The sequence below is a fragment of the Saccopteryx bilineata genome, chromosome 9 (genome assembly GCF_036850765.1).
Source record: "Saccopteryx bilineata isolate mSacBil1 chromosome 9, mSacBil1_pri_phased_curated, whole genome shotgun sequence".
Classification (NCBI taxonomy): domain Eukaryota; kingdom Metazoa; phylum Chordata; class Mammalia; order Chiroptera; family Emballonuridae; genus Saccopteryx; species Saccopteryx bilineata.
The window spans coordinates 94,608,733-94,631,252 of NC_089498.1; the positions used below are offsets into that span (position 1 = coordinate 94,608,733).

The 22,520-nt window shown below is 52.1% G+C and overlaps 1 protein-coding gene across 4 annotated transcripts in view; it reads left to right on the forward strand.

Moving 5' to 3' along the window:
* The window catches only part of RET (ret proto-oncogene), a 57,567-nt gene that overhangs the window by 30,165 nt on the left and 4,882 nt on the right, over positions 1–22,520 (forward strand). For 3 of the 4 annotated variants that reach the window (XM_066243688.1, XM_066243690.1, XM_066243691.1), the window contains 13 exons: positions 1,024–1,223; positions 2,813–3,071; positions 4,161–4,286; positions 4,967–5,077; positions 5,621–5,749; positions 6,224–6,480; positions 9,045–9,192; positions 10,805–10,912; positions 12,010–12,224; positions 12,304–12,426; positions 19,434–19,504; positions 20,723–20,860; positions 21,984–22,083. In XM_066243688.1, the coding sequence (XP_066099785.1) occupies positions 1,024–1,223; positions 2,813–3,071; positions 4,161–4,286; positions 4,967–5,077; positions 5,621–5,749; positions 6,224–6,480; positions 9,045–9,192; positions 10,805–10,912; positions 12,010–12,224; positions 12,304–12,426; positions 19,434–19,504; positions 20,723–20,860; positions 21,984–22,083 (1,985 nt within the window). The remainder of the gene's footprint in view (positions 1–1,023; positions 1,224–2,812; positions 3,072–4,160; positions 4,287–4,966; positions 5,078–5,620; positions 5,750–6,223; positions 6,481–9,044; positions 9,193–10,804; positions 10,913–12,009; positions 12,225–12,303; positions 12,427–19,433; positions 19,505–20,722; positions 20,861–21,983; positions 22,084–22,520) is intronic. The other variant, XM_066243689.1, reaches the window with a different exon arrangement.

Sequence of the window (22,520 nt, forward strand, 5' to 3'; positions counted from 1 at the left end):
CCTGGGTTTATTTCTACCCTGTCCCAGCCAGCAGCTCTCTCCTAACAGAAGCTGGTGTACAGAAGCAGCTCTGTTCTTGTGCTGGAAGGCCCTGAGACAGCTGTCCTGTCTGCCTCTGGAATGTCCTTGCAGGCTGGGTGCCAGATGCTGCCAGGTCTTCCTGTAGAATGCGGCATCTTCCATAGCTGCTTGTCCGCTCTGCCTCCCTTCCCAGCCCTCCTACTCGTGTTTTCTGGGATCCTCTTTCAAATACCCCTCTTGGACTTGGATCCTTGTTTTGTGATCTGCTTCTTGGGGAGCCCAGGGTCACTGATACTTTTACCTCTTGCTGCCTGGCCTGGTTCTGTTTTTTTCACACCCTCCCCTCCTCTGCCTTGTGTAAAGGAACACATCAGCATGCCCTTGCACTCTGCATTCTGTTTGCCAGAGCCACCCCTCCATCCTCTATCTCTCCCGAGCTAGAACCGTAGCCTTGGCATACGGCAGCTGCACAGAGGTGCACAAGCTCCTAGGCTTGGGGGGCCTGTGGAGTCCAGGCTCCAGGGGAGGCTGCTGCTGTTTAGAATTCTGTGAGGGCATCTGGCTAGTGCATTTTCCCAGGGCCTTGGTGGTGTTGGGTCCTCACCTCTGTATGCCCTCCCACACACATACCATACACTCTACACACTCCACACACATACATATCCCATATATAAGCCCCATACAGACGCATACATGTACCCCATACACAAAACACACATTACATCCTCGTACATACACACTCCACACACATAACCCATACACAACACACACACAGACATTGTGTACAATGTTGTCTCCCGGCTGAGAAGGGTGTCTGGACTTCCAGCGCAGGACTAACATTTAAACAGTGGTTCTAACTGGTCACCAGCTGCCAGGTCTGTTACCTGTGCGCCGTGTGTATGAAAGCACATGTTTTCAGCAATGTGCATGTGTGGGCAGGGTGTGCATCTGGGAGGAGGCATGCAGTGGCGTGGGGCAGTCATCACCATGCCCCACCCGCAGGACTGGTTCTCAACCGCAGCCTCCCCATCTCTGAGAGCCGCGCCCTGCAGCTGGCGGTGCTGGTCAACGACTCCGACTTCCAGGGCCCAGGGGAGGGCCTCCTCATCCTCCACTTCAACGTGTCCGTGCTGCCCGTCAGCTTGTGCTTGCCCAGCGCCTACTCCTTCACTGTGAACAGGCGGGCCCATCTCTATGCCCAGGTGAATCTTCAGCCCACTGCCAGCCTGGGAGGGGGAGGGGAGTGGGTAACACCAGATGGGTGGGGCACTCTAGTCTAGCAGATTGCAAGCACAGCTGGGAGTGAGCAACACCCTGACCCTGGGCTAATAATAAGCACATGGAGTGGCCCAGGGGGAGCCTGGGGCACAGGGCCTCGTCCTGCTCGGTACCTTTAAGATAGGTTTTGTGCTAGTGTAAGAGCAACGCCAGGTAAATATACACATGCTGACTTGGAAGGATGTTCCTGGTCGATTATTAAATGTAAAGGTGGTTTGCAGAAATGTTGGTGTCCTATGGTTCCATGTATTCAAAACCAACTCTTCATGGGTGGGAATCTCCTAACAGAGGTGCCCCTGCTGCAAGGAACGGGAAGTGCATCTGCATTGTCAGAAAAAAGAAGTGGAAAACGTAGAGTAGTCAATATTCGCCAAAGAAGGTGGATCAAGGTGTTTAGCACTTTGGTACAGTTCTTTCTAGGATGTTTCTTGGAAGCACGTTTTAAAGTTTGCTTGAAATCACAATGGGCATGCGATTTAATGTACTGCTTCCAACGGAGCAGATGTGGGTGTTGCTTAGGGCAGGGGTCGGGAACCTATGGCCCGCGAGCCAGATGTGGCTCTTTTGATGGCTGCATCTGGCTCGCAGACAAATCTTTAATAAAAAAAAAATAATGACGTTAAAAATATAAAACATTCTCATGTATTACAATCCATTCATTTCCTACCGCTCAAGTTCATGGTTGCGGATGGCTGGAGCCAGTCACAGCTGTCCTCCAGGACAACACCAAATTTTTATTGGATAATGTGTAAGGTACATGCATCATTGTATGGCTTTCACAGGATTACATTTTAAAATATGTAGCGTTCATGGCTCTCTCAGCCAAAAAGATTCCCAACCCCTGCTTTAGGGCCATCTGTATTGTCTCAGTGGTAGTTTCTGTGGTTGGTTCCCATGCCACCTTCATGTGCAATAGCCTCCTGGGTCCAGCACAGGAAGAAGAGGGTGTCTACCTCCTCCTTTGGACATATCGAAGCTCCCTGACTTGCCACCATCCTGGTCCTTTTGTGGAAGGTGGCGTCAAAGGGGGTAGAGGGTGACAAGGCAGACCCTCTCTTCCAGGAACTTCAGCGTGGTCCTGCATGAGATAGTCTGCCACTCTACAATCACACAACCGAGTGCAGTGCTCTGCACCAGACAGGTGACCTGGCGGGGGTGGACCACCCAGCCATCTGCACTGAGAACAGAAACTGTGCTCTAGGGCAAAACTGGTGTGGCCAGAAGAAGGGAGGGAAGCATATAGGAGGGAGCCAGTGGGCCTTTCTGCCTGAATGAGGGAGCTGGTAAGATTGATCCAGGGCGTTTGCTTTTGGCTGCAGAGCCGGCCGCTGAACCAGACCTCAGTGCCCTGCTTCTAGGAGCAGGGATCGGTGGGGTGTGATCATCTGGGCAGGGCAGAGCCAAGCAGGTGGACAGAGGATGGGGAGTTCTGGGGGTGCTGCCGTTCCCCGGTAACTGGGGACTGTTCCGGGACAGCCACCCTGCTGAGGTATTCCCATTGCCCCATGCCTAGGTTGGGAAAATCTCTGTGGAGAACAGCCAGGAGTTCACTGGCATCCACATGCATTATAAGCTGCAGCCTTCCAGTACCAACTGCAGCGCTCTGGGGATGCTTGACTCAGCCGATGGCACCATGGGGACCCTGTTCGTGAATGCCACAGAGGCCCTGCAGCGGCCTGAGTGCACACAGCTCCAGCACATGGTGGTGGCTGTCGACAGGTCAACCCGCAAGCAGGCCCAGGCCCCACTGCTTGTCACTGTGGAGGGGACATGTGAGTTCTGGGACCCCATGAAGGGTGGATCAATGGGGCATATTACTGTGAACATCCCCCACACACAGAAGGGACTTGGTCCTGCTCCTTCACATGGATTGAGGGCTTCCCTGAGCCTGAGGCTCCATCCTTAAAAAGTGAGAATAACAGTGTACACTGCATAGCCGAGCTGGAGAGACGACGGGGGGAGGGGGGGTGTTGAGCGTGAAACAGCTCCTCCCAGAAAGACTACGTAGTAAACAGGGCTGCTCCCTGTTACTAACATCAGTGCATCCTGCTCATGCACTTGCTTAAGGGCTATCAGATAAAACACAGCATCCTGTCTGGCCAGGTGATGGCACAGTGGATAGAGCATCTGCCTGGGATGGTGAGGACCCAGGTTCAAAACCCTGAGATTGCTGGCTTGAGCATAGGCTCATCTGGCTTGAGCGCAGGCTTACCAGCTTGAGTGTGGGATCATAGACATGACCTTATGGTCACTGGCTTGGGTCTAAGGTCACTGGCTGAGCAAGGGGTCACTGGCTCAGCTGGTCAAGGCACGTATGAGAAGCAATCAATGAGCAACTAAGGTCAACTCAACTATGAGTTGATACTTCTCATTTCTTTCCCTTCCGGTCTGTCCCTTGTCTCTCATAAAACAAACAAATACACACACAAAAACACTAGCATCCTGGTTGAATCTGAGTATTGGGTAAAACAAAGAAACAATTTTTTAGTTTATGTCCCATGCAGCTCTGCAGAGTCGCCTGAGAGACAAATGTCTAGGTACATCAACAAAACATAACGGACATAGTTATATGAAGTGGGTATTTATTGTTTATCTGAAACTCAGGTGTAGTTGGGCATCCCTTACGTCCTTGGCCACATCTTCACTCCATACAGTCTCAGCCCAGTAACGGTCCCCCTTTGCGACTGTGATGCCACCTCCCTTCCCCAGCAGCCCCATTGCTCCTTTGCACCCGGTGCTGTTACTCCCTCCCTCTGGGCTCAACCCCTGGGGGAAGCGTAGCCAGTGCTCCTCTTGTCCATGAGGTTGGCTGGACACTGGCCCAGGCTGGCCTCGTGTGACTTGCTTTCTTCCACCCCTAGACATGGCCGAGGAGCCAGGCTGCCCCCTGTCCTGCGCAGTCAGCAAGAGGAGGTCTGAATGTGAGGAGTGCGGTGGTCTGGGCTCTCTGACAGGCAGGTGCCAGTGGAGACAGGGAGATGGCAAAGGTAGGCCCCATGTAGAACCAAGGGCCTGCAGCCAGGCAGTCAAGGGGGTGACGATAGCTGAATGGAAATGGGGTCCATGCGGCCCCTTCTCACTCCTTATCTGTGCCCCAGAGCTTTGTGCTTGTCGTGGCTCCTGATTCTGGGAGGCGGGTGTGGGTTCAGGGTGTGGGTGGCAGGAGGACATTGAGGCCATTCATTGCCGAGGGAGCAGAGGTACTCGTGGCTGCACTCCCTTTGTACTTGGAAAAATCTGGGCCAAAGCTTGGACATGCAAGGGACAGAGAGGGTCTACTATGTAGGCTCCAACCCGGGGAGTGTCTCCTGAAGCGGGAAGAGCCTAAGCTGGCTTCTGTGTGAACAGTGCCCAGCTCCAGGCTGCACCCACCACAATGAAAGTCCCTCTCCTCTCAGGGTACTGCCTTGAGAGGGTCTGGCCTCTTCTGTCTCCTAGAGGTGAGGCTGGCAGAGCCTTGGGATGGCCCAGCCCCTCCGTCCCTCACCACCCAGGCCTCCTGTGCATTCAGAACCACCAGGCACTTCTTGGGGATGCCCGTGCTGATGGGGCTGCCATGGAGGGGTAGGGTTGGCCCCGGAGGCCCCAGGGTGCTGCTCTCCTGGTCTGAGAGTCCAGCTGCGGCAGTGCCCCCATGTGGTAGTGACCAGCCTGCTGTATGTTGCAGGAATATCCAGGAACTTCTCCACCTGCTCCCCCAGTATCCGGACCTGCCCGGATGGTCACTGCGATGCCGTGGAGAGCAAGGAGCCGAGGGTCTGCCCCCAGGACTGCCTCCGTAAGCAGCGCACCGGGCCTGTCTGCCAGCCTGAGCTGGGGCAGTGTCCCGGGCAGTGAGCAGGGGAGGCCTGGACTCCCACCTGCATGTCAGCCAGAGCAGCCACGTTCCTGGCTTGTATGTGCCTGGCCTTTTCTAACATTTTATGTGAATGAAGTACTCTTCCCCATCCCCCCCACCCAAAAAATACCCATCGGAGCCTGGTGCCCTGATGGTCACTCCACTGTCAACCTGGCCAGCTCACAGGGTGCAGCCCCCCCCAGGGGTGTCTGCTGTCCCCTGCTGCCCCTTCTCTGCTGAAAGGCAGCCATGTGTGGACCTCAGTGAGGACCCTGGGCACCCTGTGGGTTTCTCCCCCTTCCCACAGTGATCGGGAAACAGCATGGGAACAGCTCCTGCTGAGAGTCCTGTCTGGGTGACCTGGACTTCTGAGCTCAGGAACCCCACACTCCCACCCCTGCAGGGAGGAATCGCTCACACACCTGCCTGAGTGGTCCTAGCTCATAGGGTCGCCTAAGAGGCTGAGCAGGATCCCTCTGTCAGCAGGAGGCAGCGGCAGCATCATTGGTGGGCACGAGCCAGGGGAGCGCGGAGGCATTAAAGCTGGCTTTGGCACTTGCAACTGCTTTCCTGAAGAGAAGAAGTGCTTCTGTGAGCCAGAGGACAGCCAGGGTGAGTGGGGCCGAGCTCTGTACACCTCCCAGAGGCCAGAGGGAAACGGAAGGAAGGCAGGTGAAACCCAGCAGACACTCCTTTTTCTGGGCCTCAATTTCCCTCTATTTGCAGACAGGGAACTGGGTCCAGGCTTCAATATGGCCCGCAGTTCATGACAAAGGCTGAGCTGGAAAAATTAGTTCTTCTACCCAATAACTCAGTGTCTGCTCAGATTGTCCTCGTGTTCTGTACGATGCTGATAACCCCTCCAGATAAGGGATGTCTTCGGCCGCACCTGCCCTGCAGCCTGCGCTGTTGGAGTATTTGCAGGTATTCTCCTGCCTTCACCCCAGCAGCACCGGCCAGGCTGTTCAGTCGGTCAGAGCAGCATTCCCTAGCTGCTGTGGGCGTGGCCAGCTGGAGAACTGCACCATGCTGGCTCCTGTTGGGATGCAGGGGAACCCCGTCCCTCACAGCCACCCCTTCCTGCAGACCCGCTGTGTGATGAGCTCTGCCGCACAGTGATCGCCGCGGCCGTGCTCTTCTCCTTCGTCATCTCTGTGCTGCTGTCCACCTTCTGCATCCACCGCTACCACAAGAATGCCCACAAGCCGCCCATTGCCTCCGCTGAGATGACGTTCCGCCGGCCCACCCAGGCCTTTCCGGTCAGCTACTCCTCGTCTAATGCCCGCCGGCCCTCCCTGGACTCCATGGAGAACCAAGTCTCTGTGGATGCTTTCAAGATCCCAGTAAGTTTTCACGTGGGGCCCTGGGAGGCTTGTAGGTCACACCAGCCTCTGGGAGCTACACCCAGGGAGGGTGACACGGAAGGCTGCCCTGCGCCTCACAGCAGCTAGTGCATTAGTGTTCCAGCAAGCCCCAGCCTTCATCAGAGTGACCTGCAGGGAGGGCAGAAGGCCGTGGGGTGAGGAGTATGGAGGCAGTTTAGCGAGCAGGGACTGATGGGTGCTTATTCAGATGGACTGAGATTTGGGCCCTAGGCGCACAGTGAGGGAGTCCATGCCCTACTAGACTGTGAACTCTGGTGCCCCAGAGGCTTGGGGGCCCTGAGGAGAAGTATGGATTTTTCTCAGAGAATGGGACCCCTAGAGGTTGAAGTTTAACAATAGAGGTGTTCAGTCTGTCTTCATGTTGATAGGATGCTCTGCTGGGGAGTCTATAGTAGAATGGGTGCACATGTGGGAGCCCAGTAGTGAGGCACTGTCCCTATGACATGGCAGCAGCGAGGAGGGGAATCCATGTGTGGCCTGGAAGATGGGAGCTCAGAGGGGTGCATGGGCCCCTGCAGTGAAACCAGGCCCTTTGGCTCTGTGAACAGGCAGCTGACAGAGTGCCAGCCAGAGCCAGCAGGTCTCCATGTCTTCTTCTCAGTGGGAGGACCTGGATCTGTGGTCCCTCAGAGCCCCCATCCTGGCCAGGCCCCCCTCTGCCTGTAGTGCTCCTTCAGCATTCTCACTGGGAACTGCCTGAGGGGTCGGAGCCCAGGTTCTGAAAGGGACTGAATAAAGTACTCAGTGAGGGTGCTGGATAGGGAGAGCTCAGCGTGTGTCCCTCCTGGGACCTCCTGGCAGGAAGTTCAGTATCCCAGGGCCATGGGGCCCTGGCAGGGCACAGCCGGGGCTGGGAGGTAGCTGGGGCTTGTAGCAGGAGCCACTCAGGGGGTGCCCGCCCCTTAGTGAGGGTCCGGCCATGGAAGTCACTCCCAGAGGCAGCAGCCACTGTAGCCTCCCTAGTAGCTTTCTTAGTTCTGGTCACTCAGCAGTTGAAGGGTCTGCAACCTGGGCCCAGCAGGCTTTCAGCTTCCACAGTCAGTCTCTGGGAGGATTCAAGTAACTGCTTCATATACCTGGGTAGTTTGCAGTGAGGTCCACTAGAAGAGCAGGTCTGACGGGTGCTCACATAGTGGATGCACACCACCTGGGCCCACATCACCTTCTGCCCAGAATGCAAAGTGAACGGAGCCCAGCCTGAGACCCAAGGGCCACACTGACCAGCTCTGAGGCCTCAAATCTAGTACTGAACCTCAATCTCAGTTCACTCATTTATATAAAGTAGGGAAGACGATATTTAGTATTTTTAAGAGAATCAAGTTGGTGATAGCCACTTGTGCTTAATATGGTCCCTGTGTTGTAAATGGACTTGTCTCATGCAGTGTGGAGGTGAAGACACCAGGGCAGCGATGATAGTGCTGTCAACTCTGACCCTTACTGTGGATTCCTAGGGAGCTTAAGACAACAACCAGAACACCTGGGAGCTGGCTGGAAGGTACCCCCCGGCCATGGTGCTGAGAGGAGGCTACCTTTGTGCTCCAGCATCAGAAAGCATGGCTCTGGTTGTTGAGGGGACACGGGTTCCCAGCAGTGTCATTGCTGTGGGTTGGGTGGGCCTGGCAGGGCACATTGTGAGCAACCATGGCCAGCAGCCATGTCCACACCCAGCTGCAGGGATCCCTGGGGAGACAGACTCCCAGTTCTGGCACAGGAGGGGAGGTCCCACACAGGCTTCTGCATTCCCTGTCAGAATGCATGTACACAGGCCAAACTGAGTGTTTGAGGAGGCACCCTACAGTGGTCCTGAGCATGTGAACAAGACTATGGTAGGAAAACCAGATGTGTGAAGGGGAACGTGATACTAAGCAGGTATGCGCAGGTTCAGGGCGATAGCCAGCACCGTGGGAGTAGCAGTGTCTTCCACACAATTGGATGGAGGTTCCCGGGGAGGTCGCCCTGGATACTCCACCTACAGGTGGAGGCTCTGGGCTAGGATGCAGCTTAAGCCACTGGTGCCAATTCAGTCTTCTTAGGTTTCCTGGGCGTCTTGAGGGGCAGCACAGCAGGGCCTGGGCTGCAGTCTAATCAGAGCCTTGCAGGCTTGGTGTCTAAAGTGGGGATGGGGAGATAGTGCCTGAGAAGATTGGGCCTGACTCCCAGGGAAGAGGTCATGCTTCCTCATGAGCACCTGCCGTGTTGAGTAAGCCCTGAACACCTCATTTGAGAGATGAGGACATGGGCTCACGGTAGCCCAGGGCATGTTCAGTAAACTGAGGACCAGTATGGGTGCAGGCATCAAGTCCCAGTCTATAGAGACCTGTCATGGAATGGCACTCCAGGGCCTGCCTCTTGGGTCCTGCCCTTATGGCCATGGGTGACTGATGACTATACCCTGCTGGTTCAAATCACGGTCAGTTCTCTACACACTGGAGCTTGTCCACCCAGGGCTCATTTGTGGGTCTCGCCTTATTCCTTTTCTCTTCCCCTTACCTCTTCTCTTCCTTCCTTCAACCCCAATGTAGGAGGATCCGAAGTGGGAATTTCCTCGTAAGAACCTGGTTCTTGGAAAAACTCTGGGAGAAGGCGAGTTTGGGAAAGTGGTCGAGGCAACAGCCTTCCGGCTGAAAGGCAAAGCGGGGTACATGACTGTGGCCGTGAAGATGCTGAAAGGTACTGGTGCAGGCAGCATGCACAGGGGGCCCCGCCGTGCACGCTGAAGGAGCCTCGAGGAGTAGACGAGCTGCCCCATGGCAGCCTCTATGGTTGTTCTTGAGTGGCTGCAGTCTGAGGACCCCACCCATCATTGATGGCCTTGGTCAGGGTGGCCCCTGGAGAGGCAATGTGAGGACTTTCCTGCCTCGGAAGGTTCTAGAGTAGTGTTGCTTCTTTACCAACACTGAGTAAAGATCTGAGTTTTTAAAAAATGAAAAAGCCCTTTTTGTTTTGAACTAATACCTCTTCCTACCTCACTCTGCCCCATTCATTGCTCTTGGCAGTCTGCTAGGGTCCCAGTGAACAGACCACCTGAGAAGACTGGTCCCACCCCTAGGGCCCCCAGCATGCTGTACCGCCCCAATCTTGCCGTGAGTGACCAATTGTGCCACAAGCTTGGCTCTGTGCAGGCACATGAAAACACACATGTGTGCATACACATTTCTCCTCAGACTGGGCAGATGGCCCTCTGGCCGTGGCTGGGCTCTGGTCCAAGTGGACTGACCAAAGTCCCAGCAGCAGTGTGAGAGTTGGTTGATGTATACATGAGTTTTAGTACAGTAGTCAGTGGGGGACACAATACAGTGCTCTGGATGCTTCCCCACGCCCTCAGACTGGGAGTGCCACTTACCCAAGAGACTCCTGCCCTATGGGCACAATGGGGCCAGCCTGGGGCCTCCCTGATGTGATAGAAAGTCCTGATACCTGATACTTTGTCTCCTCTGGCCGTCCTCCCGCTCTCAGACAGGAGAGGCAGTGGCATAGCACAGCAGGCAGTCGGTCATGGGATGCTGACCTAGGAGACGGTTTAGCCAGAGCTTCTGACTCAGTACCTCCACACCAGGCTCCTGGTGGGAACCCAAACCCAGCTGTGCCCACTCTCAGGATACACATCGTCCTCGTAGCCAGAGGACTTTATAAAATCTTGTGATCTTTTTTTTTTTTAATAGTTTTGGGGTTTTTTTAAATTATTATTTTTATTTATTCATTTTAGAGAAGAGAGAGAGAGAAGGGAGGGAGGAGCAGGAAGCATCAACTCCCATATGTGCCTTGACCAGGCAAGCCAGGGTTTTGAACTGGCGACCTCAGTGTTCTAGGTTGACGCTTTATCCACTGCGCCACCACAGGTCAGGCGTGATCTTGACCTTTCTCCAGGGCCTTGCCACCCCCATTCTGCTGATGCTTGGTCATTGGGACATCAGGAGTCTCCTTACCTTTCCAGGATTAATTGGGGGTGGGGGGGCTCTGTGCACTCCTGTCTTTGAAATATAGCAACAGCAAGGAAATACTGCCACATAGACAAAGCCCAGCCCTGAGAGGGTGTTCATGGAGAGATCCCCCTTATGTGGATGGTGGTTCCTGGGGTTCTTATTCCCTGGATGCAGGGGAGGCTGCTGTTGATCATCCTATGGGCTGAGAGTAGCTCTAACTACAGGATCCTTGCGTAAGGTATCTGAGAAGAGCACAGGTCTGTGCAGAAGCCCAGTGTGGCTAATGTGACCTTGCTGGTCACAGAAGGGTCTTCCAGAAAGGACAGGTTTGCAGTCTTCTCTGTTGACATGTGTTTCAGAAAATGCCTCCCCCAATGAGCTGCGGGACCTCCTGTCAGAATTCAACCTCTTGAAGCAGGTCAACCACCCCAACGTCATCAAGCTGTATGGGGCCTGCAGCCAGGATGGTGAGGCCAGGCACAGGCCAGGAGCTCTGGGCTGCTGTGCTCCTCTTACCCACTCCCATCCTCATCCTCTCCTTCTCTGGCCCTTGTTCTCTGTCCTGGAAGCATGCTCTCTGGCTCTGGCCCCTGTGTCAGTGAGGGGGATGCTGCAGGAATGTCTACTGGAGCTGCCCAGAGGTCTCTGGTCACGTTCTGGTTGTCAGCACCCTGCTCCAGGCAGATCCCCTGGGCAGGGAGCTCCAAAAATGGATGGTGCCTCCCAGGCAACTACTGGGGACTAGGCATGCCATGATCTCCAAGTGACCCTAGCCCTGCCTGACAAAGACATTGTCACCAATTCTCACATAAGGGCATAGGAGACCGACTGCGAGGGGCTCCTCACTGTGTGTGCACATGTGTCTGAGCACATGTGTTGGGGGTGGGAAGGGACGGAGAGCCAACAAAGAGGGCAGTAGGGATGCTGGTCAGCAGTGGCAGAACTCAGGGCTGGGCCAAGGGCAGGACTTCAACCCAGGAGCTGCTAAGAACAGGTGGATCATGTATGATCCAAACCCTCTGCCGTAGAGCCAACAAAGAGGGCAGTAGGGATGCTGGTCAGCAGTGGCAGAACTCAGGGCTGGGCCAAGGGCAGGACTTCAACCCAGGAGCTGCTAAGAACAGGTGGATCATGTATGATCCAAACCCTCTGCCGTTCCTAGGCCGTGCTGCAGCAGCACTGGGCATGTAGGAAGGCCTAATATTATCAGAGCAAGTGTGAGCATCCCCAGGAAGCACTGAGTGTGGTCACCCTACCTTGGGCACCCTAGGATAACCTCATGCTCAACCACCTGGGCAGTGGCTCAGCATGCGCCTCACGGGGTGGAGAGCAAGTGATGGGATTCAACAGGTCCTGGAGCTGCCTGGAACCCAGGCACTTGCCACCCAGAACAGGGCTGTGTTCACCTGCCTCTTTACTGGTGTGGTGCAGAGCTGCCCTGCGGGGACCACAGCCCCTTCTCACTGAGCTGCCCTGCGGGGACCACAGCCCCTTCTCACTGGGCTGTGAAGAGCCCGCCTCCAGCCCCTGGCCAGCAGCCAGCCTACAGCCCCTCTGTCCCCAGGGCCACTTTTGCTCATCGTTGAGTATGCCAAGTATGGCTCCCTTCGGGGCTTCCTGCGAGAGAGCCGCAAGGCGGGGCCTGGCTACGTTGGCAGCAGAGGCAGCCGCAACTCCAGCTATCTGGACAACCCAGACGAGCGGGCCCTGACCATGGGTGACCTCATCTCCTTCGCCTGGCAGATTTCACGGGGCATGCGGTACCTAGCTGAGATGAAGGTGGGTGCCACTCCAGCCCCCCCCAACTGCCTGTGACAGGCCTGGGTTCTAGGGGTCCCTGCTCTTGTCTTCTCTGCAGCTCGTCCATCGGGACTTAGCTGCCAGAAACGTCCTAGTGGCTGAAGGGCGGAAGATGAAGATTTCGGATTTTGGCCTGTCCCGGGATGTATACGAAGAGGATTCCTATGTAAAGAGGAGCAAGGTACCAGGTCCGGGGTGTGCTGGCCTGAGATCCCGGGCTCGGTGGGGGCAGCAGTCAGGGTGCCCACAGGGTGGGGGCTGACCCCTTAGACTATCTGGAGAGAGCAAAGTGGATATTTAGAGTATAAACTTCTAGCCCTCATCCCCAAACCTTTCTCTGATCTTTTTTTTTTTTTTTTTTTTTTTTTTACAGAGAGAGAAAGTCAGAGACAGGGATAGACAGGGATAGACAGGAACAGAGACATGAGAAGCATCAATCATTAGTTTTTTGTTGCACATTGCAACACCTTAATTGTTCATTGATTGCCTTCTCATACGTGCCTTGACCACGGGCCTTCAGCAGACTGAGTAACCCCTTGCTTGAGCCAGTGACCTTGGGCTCAAGCTGCTGAGCTTTTTGCTCAAACCAGATGAGCCCTCACTCAAGCTGGCGACCTCGGGGTCTTGAACCTGGGTTTTTCGCATCCCAGTCTGATGCTCTATCCATTGCGCCACCGCCCAGTCAGGCTCTTTCTCTGATCTTGAATCTTAAGAGACCCAGTTCAGGACTGATCCCCCATCTGTTCTTTCTCTGCCTGAGGACCACACCCTGCCCTGCAGAGCTGGCCCTTGGAGAGCAGGGCCCCAATGTTTCTCTTGCTTTTACTCACTATCACTTTTGAAGGTCACCTAATGCTGCAAAACAGCCATCCCCTTCTCCAGGGTCCCTCTCCCTTCTACAGAGTGGAGGTCATAGTCTTCTTTCTGTGTTATTTAGCTCTTTCCCAGAAGAGAGAGAAGTAGCCTTTCTTTTTTTCTTTTTCTTTTTCTTTTGAAAGAGACAGAGAGAGAATCAGAGAGAGGGACAGATAGGAACAGACAGACAAGAAGGGAGAGAGATGAGAAGCATCAATTCTTTGTTGTGACACCTTAGTTGTTCATTGATTGTTTTCTCAAATGTGCCTTGACTGGAGGACTACAGCAGAGCAAGTGACCTCTTGCTCAAACCAGAGACTTTGGGCTCAAACCAGCGACCATGAGGTCATGTCTATGATCTCACACTCAAGCCAGCGACTCCATGCTCAAGCTGGTGAGCCTGTGCTCAAGCCGGATGAGCCTACCACACTCAAGCCTGCGACCTCAGGGTTTCAAATCTGGGTCCTCTGCATCCCAGTTTGACATTCTATCCACTGTGCCACCATCTGGTCAGGCAGAAGTGGCCTTTCTTTGCAGGAAGGAATGAAGCATGTTATATAGGTGGAGGTTCCTCTGGGGCGGTGCGCTGGGAACCCCTGGCCAGGTGAGTTGAAAAAGTACAAGGAGGCTTGTAGAGGCCTCAGTATTGGGTTCTCAAAAGATTTCTCCAAATCTCTGAAGTGGGTCATTTGGAGCCTCTCTGGGGAAACCCGATTCACAGCATTGTCCAGTTGCTTGTGGCATTTGTCTCGGCCCTCTAGTTCTGTTGCCCATTTAGCCCCTCTCCTGTAGTCTCCCTCTGACAGACCAGACAGGGCCAGCTCACAAGCTGTGTAGGAGTCACAGCTGACCTGACATTCAGAATACAGGCTGCTCAGAAAAAAGTAGCACAAGAAGCAACTGCACCTTGGTTTCACCTGTGCGGTGGGGAGAAGCCCTTGTGCTGCTGCGGGAGTGAGGACGATGTTTCGTGGGTTCTGGGGTTTCCGTTCTGACAGTGTATCTCAGTATTGCTGAAGGGGGAAGTGGAGAAGGGCTACTCCCCACTACATCCCTGTTAAGGGATGTGGACAGAGCCTTCCTGTTGTCCCACCAACCCTCTAAGAAGACCCTGTGTCACAGAGCAAAGAAGCACAAGGAATTCAAACACAGGGTCCCAGAGAGCACGGGCTGCAGGCAGTGGTGTTGCAAACATATGCCCCAGAAATAGTCACATTTTATTAAGGACATGAATCCTAAAGAATGCTTTAAAGAAAAAGGAATTATAGTAAATGCTGCATTTAAAAAGTGTGCACATTTTCTGACCAGGTGGTGGCGCAGTGAAAACTGTGCACATTTTTAAATTGATTTGTGCCTAAAGACTGACCTACTGAAAAACTATTTTTAAAGTTGCATTGTGGATGAGACACATTCTAGTCGAGATCTCCCATGACCATATACAAATGACAACGGGTAGCACAACCACCCTGCAGAGCCACCTGAAGACTAGCTGATGAACAAAACTGTAATCAAGTATATAAATAAGTAATGGCATAGAGATGGGTAAGAAGGGCAGAGTTGCAAAATGGGCTGGTCCCACACCCACGTGTGGTGGTGGTGAAGAGTTAGGAAGGACATCTCAGCTGCTGCGGTCCCCAGTGAGGAGCAAGGGGTTACAGCCCCACACCAGGCTCCGCAGCCTTGATCACCAGAGCCAGGAAGAGAAGTTCCCCACAATAGCTGGCTGTGAAAATCGGCAGAGATTCTGTCCAGGTGAGATGGAGGGCTGCTGTAGACCCAGGTGTCCTCTTAAAAGGCCTGAGCATAGACTCACTTGCTCATAAACGCTCTCCCTAAGTTCCAGCATAGGGACAGCAAATTGAAAAGTGCCAGGGACAAACAGAAACTAAATAATCTGGTTTTGGTGCAAGGGCTAGAGGGGCACCTCTGTCCTGGAATAGAGTACCTGCAGGCACCATTGCTGCTTTTTGAGCCCTCCCCCAACCCAGCCTACAAGCACAGCCAGGCACAAAGTCTGAGTCCCCTTAACCAGGCTGGCATGGTCTCCACACCACCCTGACGATTCTCTTACACCCTGCCTGGTCCGAACCTCTTTCAGAGGGTAGTCCACACAAGCTGCCAACCTGGGCTCACACTGTAGAATTTTCTAAAATTTCTCAAAGGTCCACAAACCCCAAACAAGAAACTACTGGCCTTGGCATGCCCCCCTGTACCTCTTTTTAAGCAGCCCCAAGCCTGACAATGGTGGCAACCAGCCTTGGTTCATAGCATAATCACTCATAGCTGCCTCTAAGCCCAACACGGAAAGATAACAATGGATAATCACTTTGTAACTCCTACCAGATAGCCTTGGCCTGCACTGGAGCCCCATCCAAAAGGCCTCAAAACCAACACACATGGTTTTAGACCACACCAGAACACCACCCAGTTAGCACTGGAAACATCACACCCAAAATGTGGACTCAGCAATTACCTGAGTCCCATGACAGTGAATCTCACATCTGGAGTCAGCTCCCACACAACAGCTGTTCGCTACAGATGTGGCCAGTCCTCACAGCCAGTCTGCATGGGGGTCAGTCCCACCCACTAGGTGCCAACAGTAATCAAGGCTCAACTACAACAGAATAGGACACACAACCCATACAAGGACACCCTGAGAGCATCCAGCGCTGGTAAATGGGGACTGTGCCAGTGGGCCCTACAGGACACCTGTGACATAAGGCTACTCTGCCAATACTGGGAGACGCAGCAGCTCTACCTAATACAGAGAAACAAACACAGGGAGGCGGCCAAAATGAGGAGACAAAGAAATATGTCCCACATGAAAGAAGAGAACAAAACTCTAGAACCAAATCTAAATGAATTGGAGGCAAGCTATCTACCGATGTAGAATTCAAAACTTTGGTTATAAGGATGCTCGATGAATTTAGGGGAAGAATAGATGAGCTTAATGAGAACTTTGACAAAGCAATAGGAAACATAGAAAAGGAGATAAAAAGTATGGAAAAGAAATGAAGACTACAATAAACTGAAATGAATACATTAGATGGAATCAACAGCAAATTAGATGAAGCAGAGGGTCGAATCAGCGATTTGGAAGAGAAAAGCAGAAGCACCCACCAGAGCAGCCAAAACAAAACAAAAACTCCCTAAAAATGAGTATAGTTTAAGAGATGGAGCCTCTGGTACAACATCAAGCATAACAAGATGTACATCATAGTGACAACAGAAGGAGGGGGAGAGACAGAACAAGGAATTGAAAACCTAAGTGAAAAATAATGACTGAAAACTTCCCCAGCCTGGTGAAGGAAATGGATACACAAGTCCAGGAAATGCAGAGAGACCCAAACAAGATGAACCAAAAAAAGCCCGTACTGAGACACATCATAATTAAAATGCCAAAGGTTAAAGAAAGAGAGAATCTTTAAAATAGTGGGAGAAGGCCCTGGCCGGTTGGCTCAGCGGTAGAGCATCGGCCTGGCATGCGGGGGACCCGGGTTCGATTCCCAGCCAGGGCACATAGGAGAAGCGCCCATTTGCTTCTCCACCCCCCCCTTCCTCTCTGTCTCTCTCTTCCCCTCCCACAGCCAAGGCTCCATTGGAGCAAAGATGGCCCGGGTGCTGGGAATGGCTCCTTGGCCTTTGCCCCAGGCACTAGAGTGGCTCTGGTCGCGGCAGAGCGACTCCCCGGAGGGGCAGAGCACTGCCCCTGGTGGGCATGCCGGGTGGATCCCGGTCAGGCGCATGCGGGAGTCTGTCTGACTGTCTCTCCCTGTTTCCAGCTTCAGAAAAAATACCAAAAATATATATATATATATAGTGGGAGAAAAGCAGTTAGTTACCTACAACGGAGCTCCCATAAGACTATCAGCTGATTCTCAACTGAAACTTTGCAGGCTAGAAGGGATTGGCAAGAAATACTTAAATGAAAATCGAGGACCTGCAACCAAAATTATTCTACCCAGCCAGGTTATCATTCAAAATTGAACAAGATAAAGAGCTTCCCAGACAAGAAAATCTGAAGTTTATCACTACCAAACCACTAATACAAGAAATGTTATAGAGATTTTTTAAGAAGAAGAAAAAAAATGTAAAGAAGAAAATACAAAAAAATCTTCCTGAAAAAAGCAGACATGTAATAAAAGCAGTAGATCAATCAACCAACACTGAAGCTAATACGGAGGTAAATAAGCAAAGGTAGCAAGATCATGTGTAATTGCAACAGTGAATTAAAGGATTTGTACAACATGCAAAAAAATAAAAAATGACAACATAAGTATAGGGGGGTGAGTAAAAGTGATAGTGATTATAGAATATGTTAAGCAGTTACTCAATTATCAACTTAACACCTAAGCAGTTATCATCTTAAAATAGACTACTGTGAACATAGCTTGGAATATATGAAGCATGTGGTAACCACAAACCAAAAATCCACAAGAGGTACACAAGAAATAAAGAGAAAGGAATCCAAACAACACTACAGTAAGTCATCAACACACAAGGTAAGAGAGCAAGAGAATAAGAAAGGAATAGTAAAGAACTAAAAAACAATCTGAAAACAATTACTAAAATGCAGTAACTACATAGGTGTCAATATTTACTTTAAATGTAAATGGATTAAAAGCTTCGATCCAAAGGTAAATGGATAAAAAAGAGGTGGTACATACATGCAATGGAATATTATGCAGCCATAAAAAAGAGTAAAGCCTTGGCCTGACCAGGTGGTGGTGCAGTGGATACAGCATCGGACTGGGATGCGGAGGACCCGGGTTCGGGACCCTGAGGTCACCAGCTTGAGCGCGGGCTCATCTGGTTTGAGCAGAGCTCACCAGCTTGCACCCAAGGTCACTGGCTCGAGCAAGGGGTTACTCGGTCTGCTGTAGCCCCACGGTCAAGGCACATATGAGAAGCAATCAATGAACAACTAAGGTGTCGCGATGAAAAACTAGTGATTGATGCTTCTCATCTTTCTCCGTTCCTGTCTGTCTGTCCCTATTTATTCCTCTCTCTGACTCTCTCTCTGTCTCTGTAAAAAAAAAAAAAATGACTTCACACTTGCAACAACATGGATGAACTTAGGAAGTACTGAGGTAAATGAAATAGGTTGGACAAGAGAAAGACAAATGCCATATGATTTACTTATATGTAGAATCCAAAAAAACTAAGAAGACAGATGCAAACTTATAGATACAGAGAAACATTGGGATGGTTGCCAGGTGGGGGGTTTGGGGGCTGGGTGAAAAGATGAAGGGACTAAGAAGTACATATTGGTGCCCTGGCCAGGTAGCTCAGTTGGCTAGAGCATCATCCCAGTATGCCATGATTGTGGATTTGATCCCTGGTCAGGGCAGACACAAGAATCAACCAGTGATGGCATGAATAAGCATAACAACAAATCGATGTCTCTCTCTCACTCTGCGTCTCCCCGCCTTCCTCTCTCTAAATAAATAAAAAAAAATTTTTTTAAAGAAGTGTAAATTGGCAGTTACAAAATAGTTTCTGGGATGCGAAGTTAGTTCAGCACAGGGAATATAGTCAGTAATATTGTAATAACTATGCATGGTGTCAGGTGGGTACTGAACTTATCAAGGGATCACTTTATAAGGTATATAAATGTCTAATCACTAGGCTGTACAGTTTAATCTAATATAATATTGAATGTAAACTGTGATTGAAAAAATAAAAAAATTTTAAGTTGCATGAAAAATTATTTGTTAGATCTGACCCCAGCACCTCTTGCAGTGGGGTGCAGTCTTCCAAAGGATGCTGAAAAGGCCCAGACATAAAATAAGGGAAATACCAGCCTCAAGGCACATAAACAGATCTCTTCTCTCAGAGCTTCTCAGAGGAGCCTTTAGTGTGTGAGTTAGCGTCAGAAGTCCCTAAGGTAGAAGTGCTGGACGTTAGTTTCCCAAAGTTGTTTGCCCTCAGAGATCAGCGCAGATCTTGCTGGATGGTGTTTTTGGCCTACCAGGGGGGCAGCACCACCCAGGGGCTCCCAGAGTTACCCAGATGTGACTCTAGGAAACCTGGCTTGGGTTTGGTATCAAGTTCTGGGGTTCCTTCTCCACAGAGATGTTGTGCATGACAAGCAGGCCCTGTGTGTCTGTGGGCAAGTTAGCAGACTCCTCTGGCCTCAGCCATGTCTGGGAGGCCAGGCTGAATCACCGCCCCTGAAGCTGTGCTGCCAGTTGTGTGCCTAGGAGCATCTGGCTGTCACTACTCACACCCTCCAGAGCAGGGAGCACCTGCCACACCCTTCTTTGCACTCTCCTCCTCAGTTCCCATGGTGTCGGATCAACACGAATGCCCTTTCTTTCACTTCCTCTGTAGGGCCGGATTCCAGTCAAATGGATGGCAATTGAGTCCCTCTTTGATCATATCTACACCACCCAAAGTGATGTGTAAGTGTGGGTACTGCCTTCCTGGGGTGGAAGTTGCCTGTGACATCCCAGGAGGCTATGACTCCTGCCTGGGCAGGTCAGCTGGGGAACAGCGCTGGCCATGAGTGCCTTTCAGCCCATGCCAACCATCTGCAGTGACAGCCCACCCAATTTGAGGGAACCTCATGTCTTCATTTAGCAGGTGACCAGGGCCCAGGCAGGAGCTCTGAAAGCCACAGTACCATTTGTGAGAGCAGTGAGCAGGGCCACAAATCGCCCTCACCTTCCCCTCTTCCCATCCCCTCTCCTCTCTCCCTCATGTGGGAGTTCCAGTGACACACAGGACCAGGCACACAGGCGTCCCCCCCTTGTACCTGAGCAGGACTGGACACAGGCAGGACCCCTGGCATTGGGGCCCACCCACAGGAGGGAATGGCCCTGAGTAGGTTCTAGGCTAGTGTGCCCCCAAACTGTTCAGATACAGGAACCAAAACTCAGTCTTCAGGTCAAATTACAAAAATAGTTTTCAAAAGCACAGCAGCTTGTTTCTCCCAAGTGTTCTGCTGTCAGTAGACATAAAACGCCTTGAATGGTGTGGGCTGTGAAAAAAGCCGTTTTTACAGTTTTAAACAACTGTTTTCTGATTGTGGAAGTTGACCATAACACAATTGGGAAATTTAGAGGAACATATAATGAAGAGACTGAAGTCACCACCCCTAAGTAACTGCTGATTCATGCCTTCACAAGCATGGCTTCTAGGGTTTCATGTGCTATGCAGGGGTTTTCTTTTTATCACTATAGGAGTCTCAAGTGATAATACTGTTTTGTGATATGATTTGGCCCCCACTTGACTAAGTTTTCCCTTACAGTTAAGGGTTTTTTTAATTGCAGGGTTTTTTTCTTCTAAGACTTGATGAAAGTTTCCAAGCACACAGAGAAAGTGAAGGACGTGTCCCAGGAACCTGGGCCCTTGGCCTGGGTCCAGCCTGTGTTTGGCACACTGGTTGGGCTGCTCTGGGCCATCCCAGCTGCAGGGGCAGGGCAGACAGATGGCCGTCCTCACCTCCATTCTGTGTCCATTGGAGCAGTGGGACTCGGGCTGAGACCTTTCTCTGAAGGTGGCCAGGGGCCCTTAGGGCAGATGGGTCAGCAGCTGCTAGGAAGGGACAGATGGCTGAGCTTCCCAGAGGGCACTGCAGGCCTGTTGTCACCACCCACTGGTTGTCTTGCTCCTTGCAGGTGGTCTTTTGGTGTCCTGCTGTGGGAGATTATGACCCTGGGGGGCAACCCCTACCCTGGGATTCCTCCTGAGCGGCTCTTCAACCTTCTGAAGACAGGCTACCGGATGGAGAGGCCTGACAACTGCAGCGAGGAGATGTGAGCAGGCTTTGCTTTGGCCCAGCTTCTCTCTGATGCAGACATACGGGTTTTGGAGTGGAGGAGTCCAATCATTTATTCCCTCCCCCTCCTGAGCAGCCTTGGGCGCCAGTCTGTGGCGAGCTTGGTAGTGGGGAGTGACAGGGCAGAAGTCACAGAACCGCACTTGCTCATGGCCACAGATGCCAAGGGTCCGGCTCTAGTGGGGGCTGGTGGGAGTGGGGGAGCTTTCTGGGGGACCTACAGGGATGAAGGGAAGCTGAGCCTAGAGTAGGGGTTGTGGGAAAGATAAGGTGGTACTTCAGACTAAGAGAGCAGCTGAGCTTAAGGACAGAGACCTGGCCAGGCAGGTTACTTGGAGAGGGGCAGGTAATTCATGCTGGCCCATGGACACATATTGGAGAGTGCCCAAATGGAGGTGCAAAGGCAGGCAAGGCACAGGCAGGGGGAGCCAGACTTCAGCCTAAGGGTGTAAGTCTTCACATACAGAAGTTGTCCCAGATAATTCTTAGAGGACGGATTGACAACACATAAGAAAAGGCTTGTCTGTATGCAGAACCATGCTGGTCAGTTTAGTCTACAAAGTCAGTGTACACCTGACATGTGCCTGGCTCAGGGCTAAAAGGGTGAGTGGCATCACCTTTCTGGGAATCCGGGCTGGCAGCCAGCTGGCCCAGCGCTTCACACAAGACAACTGTGGCGGCCACGCAGCCATGTTGGGACCCCGCAGGTGTGAGATGGTAATGAAGGTAGGTATAAGACAGAGACAGACGTTTTTGTTTGTTTCTGTACCTAGTTCATCCTTCCTAAGAGTTTAAGGACTGGCATTTCCCACTCAGCCACCATAGTAGACATGGCATCTTGTTAACTATTTAACAGTGTCCCTGAAAGGGACATGAAAACAGGTTTTCTCAAGAACAGGGAAGCTTACAACACTGGCCACCCTGAGCCCCCGATGACCCCTCAAACCCTGGCCCAGCTCTGAGAAGGATATCAGTGAGGCAGAAACTACTTTGAGGTTTGAGAACAAAGCACCCCTGGCCCCAGGCACTGTGCTGGGCATGGAGGCCATAACAGGGTAGTCCTTTGCTGGATTGTAGCCACCCATCTGCACTCTCACCAGGTACAGTCTGATGCTGCAGTGCTGGAAGCAGGAGCCGGACAAGAGGCCAGTGTTTGCTGACATCAGCAAAGACCTGGAGAAGATGATGGTCAAGAGAAGAGTGAGTACTGAGAGCAGATTATCCACATGGGCCACCGACAGGCCGAATGTGGCAGTGGGGTGTATGTGTGGGAGGGGCAGGGGGAAGCGGGTGGTTCCAGCCCAGCCCAGGTCCTTTGAGGTCCCTGTGCAGGAGCAGAGCACAGCTATGCAGTGGGCGATGGCCATGTTCACTGCTGATGGCTCCAGACCCCTTGGGCTGCCTTTTACATTATGAAGGCACCAAGATTCTTAGCTGACACTCAGGAAGAGACAGGTGTGTAAGGGAATATTCCAAAGCCAAACATAATCACAGGAAAGAGTTAAAGTGCAGGTGCTAAAATCAAATATTGTGAGAGGCCAGGGGCCGGCCGGGGTAGGAAGTTACTGTATTCCCCATGTATAAGACGCACATTTTTTTGAAAAATTTGGGGTCTAAAAACTGGGTGCATCTTATAT